The 18,483-nt window shown below is 43.8% G+C and overlaps 2 protein-coding genes across 7 annotated transcripts in view; one reads left to right on the forward strand and one right to left on the reverse strand.

Annotated features, from left to right (window-relative positions):
* LOC113913056 overlaps positions 1-18,390 on the reverse strand; it is a 28,482-nt gene extending 10,092 nt beyond the window's left edge. For 2 of the 6 annotated variants that reach the window (XM_035724065.1, XM_035724060.1), the window contains exons 1-7: positions 18,263-18,374; positions 16,787-16,942; positions 3,861-3,992; positions 2,530-2,600; positions 2,041-2,065; positions 1,388-1,455; positions 515-728 (exon numbers count right to left, since the gene is read on the reverse strand). In XM_035724065.1, the coding sequence (XP_035579958.1) occupies positions 515-728; positions 1,388-1,455; positions 2,041-2,065; positions 2,530-2,600; positions 3,861-3,867 (385 nt within the window). In that variant the 5' untranslated portion in view covers positions 3,868-3,992; positions 16,787-16,942; positions 18,263-18,374. Of the gene's footprint in view, positions 1-514; positions 729-1,387; positions 1,456-2,040; positions 2,066-2,529; positions 2,601-3,860; positions 3,993-16,786; positions 16,943-17,817; positions 18,015-18,262 lie in introns of those variants that run through there. The other 4 variants (XM_035724063.1, XM_035724061.1, XM_035724066.1 and 1 more) reach the window with 4 other exon arrangements.
* The window catches only part of LOC118356294 (vegetative cell wall protein gp1-like), a 99,082-nt gene that overhangs the window by 41,328 nt on the left and 39,271 nt on the right, over positions 1-18,483 (forward strand). The gene's annotated exons all lie outside the window — the stretch shown is intronic.

The following is an 18,483-nucleotide window of genomic DNA, read 5'->3' on the forward strand; positions in this document are numbered from 1 at the left end:
CACTCTCTCACCTGGCCATGCAGGAGATTTGCAGTAAGTTTGGTCAGGCACCAACCGAATGATGAAGGTTTACTGGGAGTCCCCATTTGCCACTTACCCTTCAGCATGTGCTTTCAAGCTGTGAGCATTTTTGAAGGCTAGTGATGATTTTTTGATAGACCAAAATGTCTTCCTGATTCTTCTCTGCTTTGGTCATGGATGGGAATTATCCCCAACTATGACAGATGTTGGGCCCTTCATTTCTGCCCCATTCCCATCTGAGGAAAGGGAGCCCTAAGCAAACCTCCAGGTGTAGCTGCGGTCAGAGAGGAATGTGGTGTCCTAGGTGGTGTGCACTGTGCGGATGAGGTTTACCTTTGGAAATTTGCCACTTGTATTGATCTGTGTATGTGGGAAATGTCTTCCGGTGAAACACATGCAATCAACACACCCACATGCACAATCCCATCCCATCGACTCACAGAAACAACCCCCAACCCTCATACACACCAGCCACACCACCTAAATGACTTACTTGCTTCCAGGGACTGTAGAACAGGGTCATAAGTTTCTACAGGACAGTTTTTCTCACTCAACCCCAGCCTCCATTCCCAGCAGGAGCCCAGAATCAGCGAAGCTCTCCAGACCAAAGAGGAGGAGAAAGCCCCACTTTGTGCATCAGCTAGATTTGTCCTCAAGAAGTGACTGATCTTAGAATACGTACTTGGACCATTTCCGGTTGCCTCCTCCTACAGTTAGAAGAAAGGAAACACTGTGAGGATCACATCATCCTGTGCACACCGTTGGCACACAACTTTTGTTCTCTTGGTGATGTGAGCAAGCTAGATGGGATACATCATTGAGTTTATGATCAAAAAACTAATAAAATCACCGGCAAAAAAGGCTCCACCTTTGAATGTCAGAACTCACAAGTCCATTTTAATCAGCAAATACAAAGTTATTTTCCACAGACAAGATTGTCTCCTGGAAAATGCCCGCTAGCATACATTGTGTAACTAATTGGTGGTGAGGTTTGTTTTAATGCCCCTCTAAATACGGGTCAGTTAGTAGTATAAACTCACAGGAAACTCTCAATGCTGAGGACACTGTATATATCCTCTGGAATGTACATGCTCAGTTGTTCAAGGAAATAGAAATAAAACAATGGTTGTACTTCAGACACAGAAAATGACTTTACCATAGCACCTGAGTGTCTCAGTTGTTTAAGCGTGTGCCTTCAACTCAGGTCATGATCCCAGGGACCAGGGATGGAGCCCCAGAGACGTGGGATGGATCCCCGTGCTCAACGGGGAGCCAGCTTCTCCCTCTCCCTCTGCTACTCACCCTGCCTCCTCTCTCTCTCTCGTTCTCTCTCATAAAAATACAAACTTAAAAAAAATGACTTTACCTGAGGGAGAGTCGCAGTTTCTTCCTCTGCCTTCGAACTGGGTCTTTCCATCACGCCCTCGGGAGCAGCTAGGAGGATACAGAGGCACTGTGAGGACACTGGTGTGGCTGCTCAAGAACTAGTAAGGGAGTGTGGGTGGATGGGGACAGGAGGCGAGTGTGTGCGTGTGGTTCCCAGCTTGGCTCTCCATGGAGGAGGTCAAGGGTTTGGATCATTCATCTCCGTACCATCCCCATCTCAGGAAAGGAAATGGAAACCTCCTCTAGGTACAGCTGTGGTGACGGAGGGAATGAGTATGTAAAGTGTGCCACGGTGTTTTGAGTGTTTCAGAAGGGTGACAGTTTTATTATGATGGAAGTGTGAGAAATACCTCCTGAAATTGCACACATCTACATTAACAATCATAACACATAGACACACACACCCACAGACACACACATGCGCGTGTGCGCCCTTCAACGCACATGCACACAAGTCATACCTTCTGTATGCCATAGTTCTTCCAGGCCCTGTACAACGCGATCACAGTGCTTTATTGGACAGTCGCTCTCAATCTACCCCAACCCTCATTCCCTGGGGGATCCCCAAATCAGGTTGCAACCTTCTTTTTACCCTAGACTTCACCACAAAGAGTGATACTCTTAAATACGTACAGTTTTTGTTTCTCGCCGCATCCACCTGTGATTGGAGAAAATAAAACACTATGAGGATCACACCATCCCGTACACTGTTCTCACAGCTCTTTTGTTTGGTGCAAGGACTTCAGGTAATTGGATGGGGTACAATGGTTGAGCCAGTGTCCCCCCCCCCAAGTGAAAGAGGACATATATAGTGATGCTTGAGCTCTTCATGGCAGACCTCTGAAGTCCATTCTGGTCAACAGAGAGAAAATTCTTTTCCAAGGCAAACCATTTTCAACTGAAAAGGTGTTTAATCCCATACAGTTTGTAACAGGCTGTCCTCCTTTGTCACCCGTTTTGTGTCCACTGTCAGTTCATAACAGACTTTCACTCAGCATTCCTCCAACAAAGGAGACTGCTTTATCATCTCTAAGGTGTAGTGCCGGATTTTCATCCTGCACTGATGGAAGAGGAAATCAAGGAAGGGACGTTTCTAGCTCAGAGAAAGAGAGGTGAGCTTACATCAGGGACAGGTGTGGCCCCTTCCTCTGTCCTGTCGCTGGGAAGGTCATCGGTCTGGCACTCCTCAGGATCTAGGAGAACACAGAGTAGCTGTCAGGGTATTGGTTACACTACACAGGAATGACTCAGGGAGTTTTCCCTGATGTGGACACGGGGCCACAGTGAATGTATGTGATTGGTGACCAAGCCAGGCACATTCCCACTTCTTCCCCCGTCACGGGACCACTTCAGCTTTCATCCCGGCATTTATGCTGTGACGGGATCTGTCCTCTATTGCCTCGGAGTATTAGTTTTTTATGGGATGGAATCTATATAGTGTTTATGCTTTTATTAATAAGTGTTACTCAACAACACTATTTACATGCGTAAGGCTTTGAAGTCAGCACTACCATCTATATCCAAAGCATTTCCATCCGAAGTAACATCTGTACCCATGAAAAATGGCTGCACCCCACCCGTTCCCCCCTCTGTCCTACTTTCTACGTTCTGGGTTTACTAATTTCCCTACTATCGTTTCCTCAAAGAGTGGGATCGTGTAACACATGTCTTTCTGTGCATGCCTTCTTTCAAAAAGCATCTTAATTCTTCAAGGTCCATCCATTTCGTAGAATATTGAATACTTTAGTTTTTTCATATGGCTGAATAGCATTCCATTATGTGTACGTATTCCATTTAATGTGTCCTTCCCTCACAGGATGGATTTTTGGGTTGTGTGTGTCTATGGCTACTGGCAATACTGCTGTCTCGAACATTGGTGCACAGATTTCTTTCTGTCACCGCAACAGGAATACTTGACATTACACATTTGCCAAACGTGTAGAACGGTAAACACAAAGAATGTATTTTAATGTAAACTGTGGACTTTAGTTCTTAAAAAGTTTGAGGTTGTTTCGTTAATGGTAAGGTATATTGTACACACATGTAAGATATGGTTAATGGAGGGAAGTGGAGGGGTGGCATATGGAAACTTCCTGTCTTATTTGTTCCAATTTTTTGTTAATCTAAACCGGTTCAAAACATGGTTGCCTAGTTACCAAAAATCGAGAAACAGAGTTTCATGGAGAGATCTGTATTGACTTGTGTTCAAAAAATAGCTAAGGTCCATACATTCAGCTAGTAGACAGTTTTTTCCTATGACACATGGATCCAGTTTCAGGGAGAAATTCATCTTGACTTCTATAGTTAATGGTGATGGACTTAATATATTTACATATGTGTATATGAAATAATAAGAAAATTGTCTCAGCATTTTTATATTCTTCTGTTATGCATATGCTACTGAATGAAAGAATTATTCCTAAATCAACTTAATGAGTAAATTTCCACAGTACCTTCCATGGTGTCCGTGATATAGAAGACCTGGTTTTGGAGGGAGAAGCGGACACTTTTCTTTTTTTTTTTGGAAGACGCCGATGTGGTTGTGGAGGGCTCCACAACTTCCTTCCCTCCTTCCACACAGAGTCCTGGGAAATTCATAGAAATAGAGAGCGTTGTTGGCATCTTGCCATCGAGGCAGGAGTCATAATTTACTCCTAGTTCAACCTTCTGCTCCCCCTACTCACCAGCTGTCTAGCAGACATTTGTCCTTCAACGTTGTACTTAGGAAGATGTTGCAGGGCGGTGTGCCCTGACATCCCCCAACAGACAGGCTTTGTGGGCAACTGCTGGGACGTGAAAGAAAGGCAGCAAAAGCACAGTGACCACGCCTGATGGCCTGGATTCACATCCCATTTAGAAGGTCCCCATACCTGAGAGAGTTACCGAGAGCCCTCTGTGTCTCAGTTTCCTGCTCTGAAATGTGGAAATATTCATACCTCCTATTCATCAGTGTGCTGTTGTGAATGCTAAAAGTGATTTCCTCCAAGTAGAGCCTCGCACATAGTAAAGGACTGATGCTTCACAATTGCTCCGGAGGTATTCAAGTTCTGATTTCCTATAGAATGAGCTAGACACCTGGTAGTGGGTGAATCCAGACATATGGGACTCGGATGACTCCACTGCATGGGAAGTTGGAAGCTCAGTCTTTATCCTTCACGTGGGAATGAAGCTTTACAGCTCTCAGAAAAAGTGTATTATCCACTCTTGTTATCCCACACCAGCACCATTGGAGCGGAAGATATGGGGTGGTAACCCATATTTTATAGTGGAAGGCCCTAAAAAGGTAGGGAGATGAAGTGACTGTCTCTGGTGAGTGATGGATCCGGGACAGGAATGTAGTTGTTTCCCTGGGGAGAGAAATCCTGAGGACCTGACACTGGCCCAGGGCCCCCGAGGAAATATCCTGAACCCCTGAACCAAGAGCTGCCCTCACTTTCTCAAATCCACCTGTGCCCTGCAGGAGGTGTCTGTGCCACAAGAACAATTTCAATCCCAATTCACCTCTACGTTAGGGTTCCAGTCATGAGATATGCTGGAGGTTCTTCCAGTTGAGCCTCAGTGAAACATCAGAGAAGTGCAGTTTGGCCACTTTCCCCCATTTTTTTGCAATGTCAGCTCAGTCCCCCCAGGTTCTTCCCAAAAGGCAGTTGACCACCCACTGTGACGGGCACTTTGCTTGGCTCCCAGGATGATTCAAAATCCAGGCCATTCCAAACCACCTGTCACACTGTGACCCTACCAGGAATTTGCTTGCCTTCAGCTCACCAATCCCCAGCAGCAATTCACAGGAATTATCGTGGAAGTGGCCGTCCAGGCTGGAGATGTTTGCTTTAAGGAAGTCAATCTCTGATGCTGAATGTCTTACTGTTGATCTAAGGAATGGTCTGAGTGGCCTGGACTAAAATGAGGCTACACTGGCTGGAGTGAGTTCCTCCCTACTCCTTCCTACTTCCCCCACTTGCAGTCTCTACTCTCACGTCTCTTTGTCCTTTCTCAACAGTCTAGGGTTAGGGGACAGTCTCCTGTCTCCTCTTAGAGAGTCCCCTCCATACACACGGCCTTGAAAACCCACCCCAGGACTATCTTTGAAGGGAGACAGCCCATTACTCAGCTGCTAAGTGTTCATTCCACCTACCCGATGGCACAGTCCCTTCTCATTCTCTCCCAGGCATCATCCAGACAGCCAGTGAACCCTTCCACATCAACCCATGAAAATACCAAAAGATATTCCAGTTTCTCTCCTTCTAAAAATGTCTGGATTTAGACTGCTCACAGTTGCTTCCAGATTTTGTCGTCCACCTTGAGAAGAGGTGACTTGTAATTCCTTTCCCTATAATGTGTTACTGGATGGCATCAAGATTCTCCTGATCCAATGAGAGCAGTGTGGTGTGTTCCCTGTGTGCGTTCTCGGTATGACTATGTAGGAACCTGGCATTCAGAAATAGTACAGTTTTCTGGATTTAGAAGGTATTTAAGGAAGCCAGTTTCATTGAACAATCAAAAGTAACTAATCCGGAAAACCTAGAATATTCATCTATCAGTGTGGACAAATTGGAAGGTGGCCATGAACAGAAAAAAAAAGGAAACAAATTTCTCTAGAAGTGAGGCAGCCAACTTGAGAGAAGAGAATTCAGAAAATCCATATGAACATAGCTGTAGAACAGCAATTCAGGTCGCCCATCGTGGGAAACTTCACACCTGTTACCAAACTGCAAGGGCTCGGCTCACAGAGTGACAGTTGAAATGGAAGTTGAAATGGTTGCATCATCAGTCACCATGGCGATGGGTTGGTCATGATAGAACTTTCAGAGTGCAGACAGCTCTGCACAGTGTGGGTTGATGGAGGGAAGTGGGTCCGGGTTGGGCAGATGGACAATGGGTATAAAAGAGGGCACTTGTTGTGATCACCACTGAGTGCTATATATAAGTGATGAATCACTGAATTCTACTCCAGAAACCAATACTGCACTGTATTTTACATGAACTAAAAAAAAAAAAAAAAAAAAAAAAAAAAGGATACCCCTGGAGGGGCCACATAGAAGACTTAAATATTCATTTTATATCTGCCATTCTGTAAATCTTTTATTTAAAAAACCTTGTTTAAAAACGTCTTTCCTGGCTAGGCGGAGCAAGATGGCAGAGGAGTAGGAGACCTGGATTTCGTCTGGTCTCAGGAATTCAGCTGGATAGGATCAAACCATTCTGATCACCTACAAACTCAACAGGAGATTGAAGAAAAGAATAGTAACAACACTCTGAAAAGAAAAGCAACCACTTTCTGGAAGGTAGGACGTGTGGAGAAGTGAATCCGAGGCGATATTTGGGAGGATAGACGGCGGGGGAGGGGGCCTCTGTCAGCTGCTTCTGGCAAGTGATAGAGCCGCGGAGCACAAAATCGGAACTTTTAGAAGTCGGCTCCGCTGAGGGACGTTGCTCCAGTGACTAAGCTGGGGGTGGAACCCTCATGGGACAGTGTGGTCTCAGGACCCTCGGGGTCACAGAAAGACTGGGGGTGCCTGAGAGCGGCAGAGCTCCCAGGTATCAGAATGGGGAAGACAGCTGCAGAGACGGAGCCGAGGTGCAGGCTCTCACCTCGGGGTTGCCATAAACCGTGATCCGCAGCACATCAGGCCACTGCTCCTCCAGCAGGGAACCAACAAGTTGTAGATCCCGGGAGACTCCCCTTCCTCCCCTGGGAGGAGAAGCGCGGGCGCACACCACATGAAACTGCTGGGTTTGGAGACTCCACACCGAGTCGGGTGCCAAAGATAGAAACGCTCGGTCACAGGCTGGGTGAGCACGGAGTGCGGCCGGAGACCGGGGACACGGGAGTGACTGACTGCTTTTCTCTGGGGGCGCACTGAGGAGTGGGGCCCCGAGTTCTCAGCTCCTCCGGGCGGAGATTGGGAGGCCACCATTTTCACTCTCGTCCTCCAAAGCTGTGCAGAAAGCTTGCAGGGCACAAAAGCTCCCAAGAGCAAACGAAGAATTGCAGCCGAGAATTCTATATCCAGCTAGGCTGTCATTGAAAATTGAAGGAGAGGTAAAAGGTTCCAGGACAAACAAAAACTAAAGGAATTTGCACACACGAAACCAGCCCTACAAGAAATATTGAAAAGGGTCCTCTAAGCAAAGAGAGCCTAAAAGCAGCATAGACCAGAAAGGAACACAGACAATATACAGGAACAGTCACCTTACAGGCAATACAATGGCCCTAAATTCATATCTTTCAATAGTTACCCTGAATGTAAATGGGCTAAATGCCCCAATCAAAACACACAGCTATCAGATTGGATTAAAAAACAAGACCCATCAATATGCTGTCTGCAAGAGACTCATTTTAGACCCAAAGACACCCCCAGATTGAAACTGAGGGGGTGGAAAACCATTTCCCATGCTAATGGACACCAAAAGAAAGTTGGGGTGGCAATCCTTATATCAGACAAATTAGATTTTTTTTAAAGATTTTATTTATTTACTTGACAGAGAGAGAGACAGCGAGAGCAGGAACACAAGCAGGGGAGAGGGTCAGAGGGAGAAACAGGCTTCTCGCCGAGCAGGGAGCCCGATGTGGGACTCAATTCCAGGACCCTGGGATCATGACCTGAGGCAAAGGCAGATGCTTAACAACTGAGCCACCAGGCGCCCGACAAATTAGATTTTAAAACAAAGACTGGAATAAGAGATGAGGAAGGACATTATATCCTACTAAAATTGTCTATCCAACAAGAAGATCTAACAATTGTAAATATCTATGCCCCTAACATGGGAGCAGCCAATTATATAAGGCAATTAATAACAAAAGCAAAGAAACACATTGACAACAATACAGTAATAGTGGGGGACTTTAACAACCCCCTGACTGAAATGGACAGATCATCTAAGCAAAAGACCAACAAGGAAATAAAGACTTTAAATGACACACTGGACCAAATGGACTTCACAGACATATTCAGAACATTCCATCCCAAAGCAACGGAATACACATTCTTCTCTAGTGCCCATGGAACATTCTCCAGAATTCATCACATCCTAGGTCACAAATCAGGTGTCAACTGGTACCAAAGGATTGGGATTATTCCTTGCATATTTTCAGACCACAGTGCTTTGAAACTAGAACTCAATCACAAGAGGAAAGTCGGAAAGAACTCAAATACATGGAGGCTAAAGAGCATCCTACTAAAGAATGAATGGGTCAACCAGGAAATTAAAGAAGAATTTAAAAAATTCATGGAAACCAATGAAAATGAAAACACAAGTGTTCAAAATCTTTGGGATACAGCAAAGGCAGTCCTGAGAGGAAAGTATATAGCAATACAAGCCTTTCTCAGAAACAAGAAAGGTCTCAAATACACAACCTAACCCTACACCTAAAGGAGCTAGAGAAAAAACAGCAACTAAAGCCTAAACCCAGCAGAGGAAGAGAACTAATAAAGATCAGAGCAGAAATCAATGAAATAGAAACCAAAAGAACAGTAGAACAGATCAACGAAACTAGGAGCTGGTTCTTTGAAAGAATTCACAAGATTGATAAACCCCTGGCCAGACTTATCAAAAGAAAAGAGAAATGACCCAAATCAACAAAATCATGAATGAAAAAGGAGAGATCACAACCAACACCAAAGAAATACAAACAATTATAAGAACATATTACGAGCAACTATATGCCAGCAAATTAGATAACCTGGAAGAAATGGATGCATTCCTAGAGATGTATCAACTACCAAAATTGAACCAGGAAGAAATAGAAAACCTGAACAGACTTATAACCACTAAGGAAATTGAAGCAGTCATCAAAAATCTCCCAACGAACAAAAGCCCAGGGCCAGATGGCTTCCCAGGGTAATTCTACCAAACATTTAAAGAAGAATTAATACCTATTCTCCTGAAACTGTTGCGTAAAATAGAAATGGAAGGAAAACTTCCAAACTCATTTTATGAGGCCACAATTACCTTGATCCCAAAACCAGACAAAGACCCCATCAAAAAGAATTACAGACCGATATCCTTGATGAACATGGATGCAAAAATTCTCACCAAAATACTAGCCAATAGGGTCCAACAGTACATTAAAAGGATTATCCACAATGACCAAGTGGGATTTATCCCTGGGCTCCAGGTTGGTTCAACATCCGCAAATCAATCAACGTGATACAATACATTAACAAAAGAAAGAACAAGAATCATATGATCCTCTCAATAGATGCAGAAAAAGCATTTGACAAAGTACAGCCTCCTTTCTTGATCAAAACTCTTCAGAGTATAGGGATAGAGGGTATACACCTCAATATCATAAAAGCCATCTATGAAAAACCTACAGCGAATATCATTCTCAATGGGGAAAAGCCCCCTAAGGTCAGGAACGCGGCAGGGATGTCCACTATCAGCACTGCTATTCTACATAGTATTAGAAGTCCTAGGCACAGCAATCAGACAACAAAAAGAAATCAAAGGCATCCAAATCGGCAAAGAGGAAGTCAAACTCTAACACTTTGCAGATGATATGATACTTTATGTAGAAAACCCAAAAGACTCCACCCCAAAACTGCTAGAACTCATACAGAAATTCAGTAAAGTGGCAGGATATAAAATCAATGCACAGAAATCAGTGGCATTCCTATACACCAACAACAAGACAGAAGAGAGAAATTAAGGAGTCGATCCCATTTACAATGGCATCCAAACCCGTAAGATACCTAGGAATCAATCTAACCAAAGAGGCAAAGGATCTGTACTCAGAAAACTATAAAATACTCATGAAAGAAATTGAGGAAGACACAAAGAAATGGAAAAACGTTCCATGCTCATGGATTGGAAGAACCAACATTGTGAAGATGTCAATGCTACCTAGAGCAATCTACACATTCAATGCAATCCCCATCAAAATACCACCCACTTTTTTCAAAGAAATGGAACAAATAATCCTAAAATTTGTATGGAACCAGAAGAGACCCCGAATAGCCAGAGGAATGTTGAAAAAGAAAAGCAAACCTGGCGGCATCACAATTCCAGACTTCCAGCTCTATTACAAAGCTGTCGTCATCGAGACAGTATGGTACTGGCACAAAAACGGACACAGATCAATGGAACAGAATCGAGAGCCCAGAAATGGACCCTCAACTCTATGGTCAACTCATCTTTGACAAAGCAGGAAAGAATGTCCAATGGAAAAAAGACGTTCTCTTCAACAAATGGTGTTGGGAAAATTGGACAGCCGCATGCAGAAGAATGAAACTGGACCATTTCCTTACACCACACACAAAAATAGACTCCAAATGGTTGAAAGACCTAAACGTGAGACAAGAGTCCATCAAAATCCTAAAGGAGAACACAGGCAGCAACCTCTTCGACCTCAGCCGCGGCACCTTCTTCCTAGGAACATTGCCACAGCCAAGGGAAGCAAGGGCAAAAATGAACTATTGGGATTTCATCAAGATAAAAAGCTTTTGCACAGCAAAAGAAACAGTCCACAAAACCAAAAGACAACCGACAGAGTGGGAGAAGATATTTGCAAATGACATATCACAGAAAGGGCTAGTATCCAAAATCTGTAAAGAACATATCAAACTCAACACCCAAAGAACAAATAATCCAATCAAGAAATGGGCAGAAGACATGAACAGACATTTTTCCAAAGAAGACATCCAAATGGCCAACAGACACATGAAAAAGTGCTCAACGTCGCTCGGCATCAGGGAAATCCAAATCAAAACCTCAATGAGATAGCACCTCACACCAGTCAGAATGGCTAAAATTAACAAATCAGGAAACGACAGATGTTGGCGGGGATGCGGAGAAAGGGGTACCCACCTACCCCATTGGTGGGAATGCAAGCTGGTACAACCCGTCTGAAAAACAGTATGGAGGTTTCTCAAACTGTTGAAAATAGAGCTTCCATACAATCCAGCAATTGCACTACTGGGTATTTACCCCAAAGATACAAATGTAGGGATCCGAAGGGGTACATGCACCCCAATGTTTATAGCGGCAATGTCCCCAATAGCCAAACTTTGGAAAGAGCCAAGATGTCCATCGACAGATGAATGGATTAAGAAGATGTGGTATATATGCACAATGGACTATTATGCAGCCATCAAAAGGAATGAGATCTTGCCATTTGCAACAACATGGATGGAACTGGAGGGTGTTATGCTGAGTGAAATAAGGCAATCAGAGAAAGACATGTATCATTTGACCTCACTGATATGAGGAATTCTTAATCTCAGGGGACGAACTGAGGGTTGCTGGAGTGGTGGGTGGGTGGGAGGGATGGGGTGGCTGGGTGATAGACCTTGGGGAGGGGATGTTCTATGGTGAGCGCTGTGAAGTGTGCAAGACTGTTGAATCACAGATCTGTACTTCTGAAACAAATAATGCAACGTATGTTAAGAAAAAAGAGGATAGCAGGAAGGGAAGAATGAAGGGGAGTAAATCGGAGGGGGAGATGAACCATGAGAGAGAATGCACTCTGAAAAACAAACTGAGGGTTCTGGAGGGGAGGGGGTGGGGAATGGGTTAGCCTGGTGATGGATATTAAGGAGGGCACATTCTGCGTGGAGCACTGGGTTATTCACAAACAATGAATCATGGAACACTACATCCAAAACTAATGATGTAATGTATGGTGATTAACATAACAATAAAAAATTTAAAAAAAAGAAATACCTTGAGACAGATGAAAGTGGAATACAGCATAGCAAAATTTATGGAATGCAGCAAAAGGGGTTCCGAGAATGGGGCACCTGGCTGGCTTCGATGGTGGAGCATCATGACTCTTGAACTTGTGTTTGAGTTTTAGCCCACATTGGGCCCAGAGCTCACTTTATATTTTTTAAATATTTCATTTATATATTTGACAGAGAGAGAAAGATTGATCAGCAGCAGGGGAGCTGAAGGCAGTGGGAGAGGGAGAATCAGGTTCTGCCCGCTGAGCAGGGAGCACGATGCAGGGTTGATCCCAGGAACCTAACATCATGACATGAGCCGAAAGCAGACGCTTAACTGACTGAGCCACCCAGGCACCCCTTCAAGCTTACTTAAAAAAAAAAAAGTGGTTCAATAGGGAAGTTTATAGTGATACAGGCCTAAGTCAAGAAAAAAAAATGTCTCAAATAAGCAAACTACTTTCCACCTCAAGGAAACAGAGAAAGAACAAAGAGAAGCCCAAAGTCAGTAGAAGAAAGGAAGTAACATATCAGAATAGAAATAAACCAAATACAGATTAAAAAGACAATAGAAATATGAAGAAAAGACAATAGAAAGATTAACAAAAGCTGAAAATTTTTCAGCTAGACTCAAGGTAAAAAAAAGAATGAAGACTCACAATCAGAAATGAAAGAGATGTTCCCACTGATACCATAGATATACAAAGGCTCATAAGAGACTACTATGAACAATTACACCCCAACAAGTTAGACAAACTTGAAGAAAAGAATAAATTCCCAGAAACACACAACCTTCCAAGACTGAATCACGAAGAGACAGAAATTCTGAACAAATTACCAGTAGGGAGATTAAATAAGTAATCAGAAACCTCTCAACAAAGAGAAGTCCAAGACCCCATGGCTTTCCTGGTGAATTCTACCAAATACTCAAAGAAAAATGAATACCAATCCTTCTCAAACTTTTCCACAAAAACAAGAGGAAGGAATGTTTCCAACTCACTTTAGGAGGCCGTCATTGCCCTTATCAAACCCTACCAAGATACCACAAGAAAAGAAAATTACAGACGAGTATCTGTGATGGACAAAGATATAAAAATCCTCAACAAAATATCAGCTAACCAAATTCAACAATCCAGGAAGAGGTATGAACAAGTAAGATTTATTTCAGGGATGCAAGGGGGGGGGGTTCAACATCCACAAATCAATCCAAGTAATAGGCCACATTAACAAAACAAAGGATAAAAATCATATGATCATCCAACCGATGCAGAAAAAGCCTCTGACAAAATGCAACACCCATTTTGATAAAAGCTCTCAACAAAGCAGGTATACAGAGAACATAACTCAACATAATAAAGGCCATACCTGAGAAGCCACATCCTATGCAATGGTGAAAGCCAAAAGCTTTTCCTCTAAGTTCAGGAATGAGACAGGGATGCCCACTCTTGCCACTTTTATTCAACATACAGTTGGCCCTTGAACAATGCAGGGATTAGGGGTGCCAAACCCCTGTGCAGTGGAAAATCTGAGTGTACTTTTGACTCCCCCAAAAGTGAACCACCAGTAGCCTACTATTGACTGGAAACCTTATCTATAACACGAGTCGGTTAATACATATTGTGTATGTTATCTATATCATAGACTATACTGTTACAACAAAGTAAGCTAGAGAAAAGAAATGTGATTAAGAAAATCCTGATGGAGCTAGAGTGTATGATACTAAGCAAAATAAGTCAGTCAGAGAAAGACAGATACCATATGATTTCACTCCTGTGGAATTTAAGAAACAAAACAGATCAACAAATGGGAGGGGGGATACAAAGAACAGAGAAGGAAACAAACTATAAGACACTCTTGATGACAGAAAACAAACTGAGCATTGATAGAGGGGAGGTGGGCAGGAGATGGAATCACTCGGTGATAGGGATTAAGGAGGGCACATGTTATGATGAGCACTGGGTGTTGTCTGCAAGTGATGAATCCCTGAATTCTCCTGAAACCAGTATTGCACTGTGTGTTAAGTAACTAGAATTTATATAAAAATTTGAAAAGAAAAAAAAAGAAAATCCAAAAGGAAAATACATTTACAACAATATCTGTATTTACTGAAAATAACCCAGGTCTTAATTGGACCCACAATTCAAACCCACGTTGGCCATGGGTCAATTGTAGTACCGAAAATCCTAGTCAGAGCAATTACAGAAGAAAAAATAAATAAATAAAAGGCATCCAAATTCAAAAGGAAGAAGTAAAGGTCACTATTTTCAGATGACATGATATTGTATGTAAAATACTCTAAAGACAACACCAAAAAGTATTAAAATAAATATAGTCAGTAAAGTTGCAGGATAAAAGATACATAAAAATCTGTTGCATTATTATACACTAATAACGAATTATCAGAAAAATAAATTTAGGGTGCCTGGGTGGCTCAGTCATTAAGCAGCTGCCTTCGGCTTGGGTCATGATCCTGGAGTCCTGGATCGAGTCCCACGTTAGGCTCCCTGCTCAGCAGGAAGCCTGTTTCTCCCTCTCCCATGCCCTCTGCTTGTGTTCCTGCTCTCACTGTCTCTGTCTCTGTCAAATAAGTAAATAAATAAAATCTTTAAAAAAAGAAAACTAAATTTAAAAAACAATCAGATTAACAACTGCATCAAAAACAAAACAAAACAAAACAAAACTTAGGGATAAATTTTCCCAAGGAGGTGAAAGCTGATATACAGAAAACTGTACGACATTAAGGAAAGAAACTGAAGACAACACAACAAAATAGACATTTCATGCTCATGGATTAGAAGAATTAATAGTGTTAAAATGTCTATACTACCCAAAGCTATCTACAGATTCAGTGCAATTCTTACCAAATTTCAAACACATTTTTCAAAGACATAAGACACAGAATCTTTCATAATTGTATGGAACCACAAAATACTCTGAATAGCAAAAGCAGTCTTAAAAAAGAACAAAGCTGGAAGCATCAGACTCCCAGTTTCAAACTCTGTTACAAACCTATAGTGATTGCTGGCATACTGGCTTAAACACAGACACACAGATCACCAGCACAGAAGAGAGAGCCCAGAAGGATACCCACACATTTATGGTCCAATACATTATGACCAAGGAGCCAAGAATATACAAGGGGGAAAGAACAGTCTCTTTAATCAAGGGTGCTGGGAAAACTGGACAGCCCCATGCAAAAGAATGAAACTGCACCACTGTCTTACATTATACACAAAAATTAACTCCAAATACCTTCAAGACTTGAATATAAGACCTGAAACCCTAAAACTCTTAGCAGAAAACTAGAGGAAAAGCTGCTCGACATATATCCTGGTAGTGATTTTTGTGGTTCACACTCCAAAAGCAAAGGCGACGAAAGCAAAAATAAATAAGCACATCTACATCAAGCTCAAAAGCTCCTGCCCAGCAAAGAAAATCACCAACAAAATAAATAGGCAACTTACTGCCTGGGAGAAAAGATTTGCAGATCATAGATCTGATAAAAGTTAATATCCAATATATATAAAAAACTCCTACAACTCAGTCACAACAACAAAAACGACGTGGTTAAAAAGTGGAAGGATTATCCAAATGGCATTATCCAGAGAAGACATCCAGAGAGCCAACATGTAGATGAAAAGGTGCTCAGCATCATTAATCATCAGGGAAATGCAAATCAAAACAATGGGATACCACCTCACACTGGTTAGAAGGGTTAGTAGCAAAAAGACAAGAAATAACAAACATTAGCCAGGATGTGGGGGAAAGGGAACCCCGGTGCACTATTGGTGGGAAAGTAAGTAGATGCAAGCACTGTGGAAAACAGTACGCAGGCTCCTCAAAACATTAAAACTAGAACGACCTTACAGTCCAGCAATTTCCCTTCTAGCGATTTATCCAAAGAAAACAAAAACACCTATTTGAAAAGATGTATGAACCCCCCATGTTCACTGCAGCATTATTTATAACAGCTAAGATAGGAGGACAACCTACGTGTCCATGGGGGAATGAACTGATAAAGAAGATGTGGTGTATGTAGACACACTGCAATACTATTCAGCCATAGCAAAAAAATGAAATCTTTCCATTTGCAACAACATGGATGGACCCTGAGGGTACGATGCTAAGTGAAAGAAATCAAAGACAAATACTGTATGATCTCACTTTTATATGGAATCTAAAAAACTGAGCTTAAAGATACAGGGATCAGATTGGTGGTTGACGGGCAGGGGGATGGGTGTGAATTGGGTGATGGGTCAAAAGGTTCCAACTTACAGCTATAAAATAAGTAAGTCACAGGATGTAACATACAACATGGCGACCACAGTTAATAACACTATATTGCAAGCTTGGAAGTTGCTAAGAGAGTAATCTTACAAGTTATCCTAAGGAAAAGGTCTTGTAAAACAAACCAAGACAAAACTGGATTTAAACAGATAAGCCATACACCATTGTTCAGGGGACTCAGAAAGTGCACAGACCTGCCAAAATCTGTGTGGGAAGCTGCCCTCCTGTTCCTCGCAGAGGCTACAGGAGAGCTTTGTACACTGGTGAGTGCGTGCACAGAACAGCATGTAAAGTGCTGGGCTCCTCTCTACTCAGAGCAGTGGGCACTGCATCCCGCTTAGGGGTACAGGAAGAAGGAGGGAGTTCCTGGGGGATACTGAACAAGTGGAGGAAGAAGAACAATGCAGGGTGTATGGAAAGTGCCTTACCGGTTTTCCAAATCCCTGGGCATGTTCCATCGCGTAGGTGTCTTTTGAGAGCCTACAAAAGGTCGCTGCTGCTGTCTACTCAAGCTCTTTCGGCTGGGCAGCCAACTTCTTCAATTCACTGGTAATCTGAATCATCAGTGTCTCTTGACTGGCATTCTAGAGGGAGAGAAGCACATAAAATTGGTCTCATTTCTCTCAGTTGGGATGGTCCTTCAGCTGTTGATCTGAATCACTAACCATCACTAACCACCACCGTTACATCTGTGCCCGTAAAGCACTGCAAATGAATAAAGACAGCGATGGTAACAGAAATAAGGAACACTTATTCCTCTGTGTTAGGCCCTGTTGTGAGCTGTAAGGTGCAGAGCCAAGCATGGAGGCATGAGGGTTTGGGATACACCCCAATCATGGAGAACTTTGAAGCACAGGTTTTGGAGCCGCAAAGACAAGGGTTTGAAATCTGGTTGCAAACATTATCTGTGTCTCTAAGACTCAGAGCCCTATCAGGACCCTAGCCCACTGAGATGTTCAAACTGATAAAGGGTGTAGAATGCTTATGCCAGTGGCAGGCACAGAGCAGCTCCTCAATTAACTCACGATGATAAACAAGAGGATGACAATCACGTTGGTGTTCCTTCCCCAGTGCTAGTGATAACAATAACCAATACTTGTAGAATAGTAATCTCAAACGCTGGTACTGCACTTATCCTGTGCCAGGAACCGGGGTTTACATTGACTCTGGAAAGGGATTCCAATTACGAATTCACTAAATCCCCAAAACAAGCCTATATAGGGACTATCTCCAGGTCCATCTCTCAGATGAGAATTCTGAGGCATGGCAATGACCTCTCTTGCTCAAGGTCACGCAGCTGGAAGTGCAATAAGAGGAATGACAACTTGCACTATCAGCCAGTCTAGAAGAAGCTCATTACCTATGTTAAATCTGCACCATAACCCTAAGGTTTTGCTGTTCTGCCCAATTTACAGATGGAGAGACTGAGGCTCAGGCCCAGGGCGGAAGCCGAACTCACCTGGCCTCCCCAATGGGAGGAAGCAGGACTTGGCAGTCGGCCTTAGGCTTGGCCTCCAGGTCCTGGGCTGCCCCCTCCGTCCCCTGCGGATATCAGGCTGCAGGGCACCTTTTCCTCGGACCCGCAGCATGCTAGGGTTCCAACGGCACCACTGCCACCGGCTCCCCCCTGCTTCCACCCCTACCAGGCGCCCACTAACGCCCCTACCTCCGCCGCTGCCACCACTGACACCCGCTGCCCACCACTGACGCCACTGCCAACTGCCAACACCACTGCCCCAGCTGCCACCCGCTGCCGCCCGCTCCCTGCTGGCGATGCCTGCCCAGCGCTGACGCCCCTATCGCCATCCTGGCCTGCTGCCCCCACCAGCTGCAGCACCCCTGCCTCCACCGCCTCCTGCTGACACCCGCTGCTGCACAATGACACCCACTAACCCGGAACCTACCTCTGCTGCCACTGCCGCCCAACACTGACTCCTGCTGACGCCGCTGACAAGCCCCCTGCTGCCGCTGCTGTGGATGCTCATTGACGCTGCTGCCGCCGAGGCACACTTCTGGCTCCCCTCCCCATGCTGACCCACGCTCCCCCATGCTGCCGCTGCTCACCCAACCTACGGCTCACCCCACCTCTACCTCAGTTGCGGCCCCCTGCTTCCGCCGCTGCTGC

This window comes from Zalophus californianus, chromosome 14 (assembly GCF_009762305.2).
Source record: "Zalophus californianus isolate mZalCal1 chromosome 14, mZalCal1.pri.v2, whole genome shotgun sequence".
In the NCBI taxonomy this organism is placed as follows: domain Eukaryota; kingdom Metazoa; phylum Chordata; class Mammalia; order Carnivora; family Otariidae; genus Zalophus; species Zalophus californianus.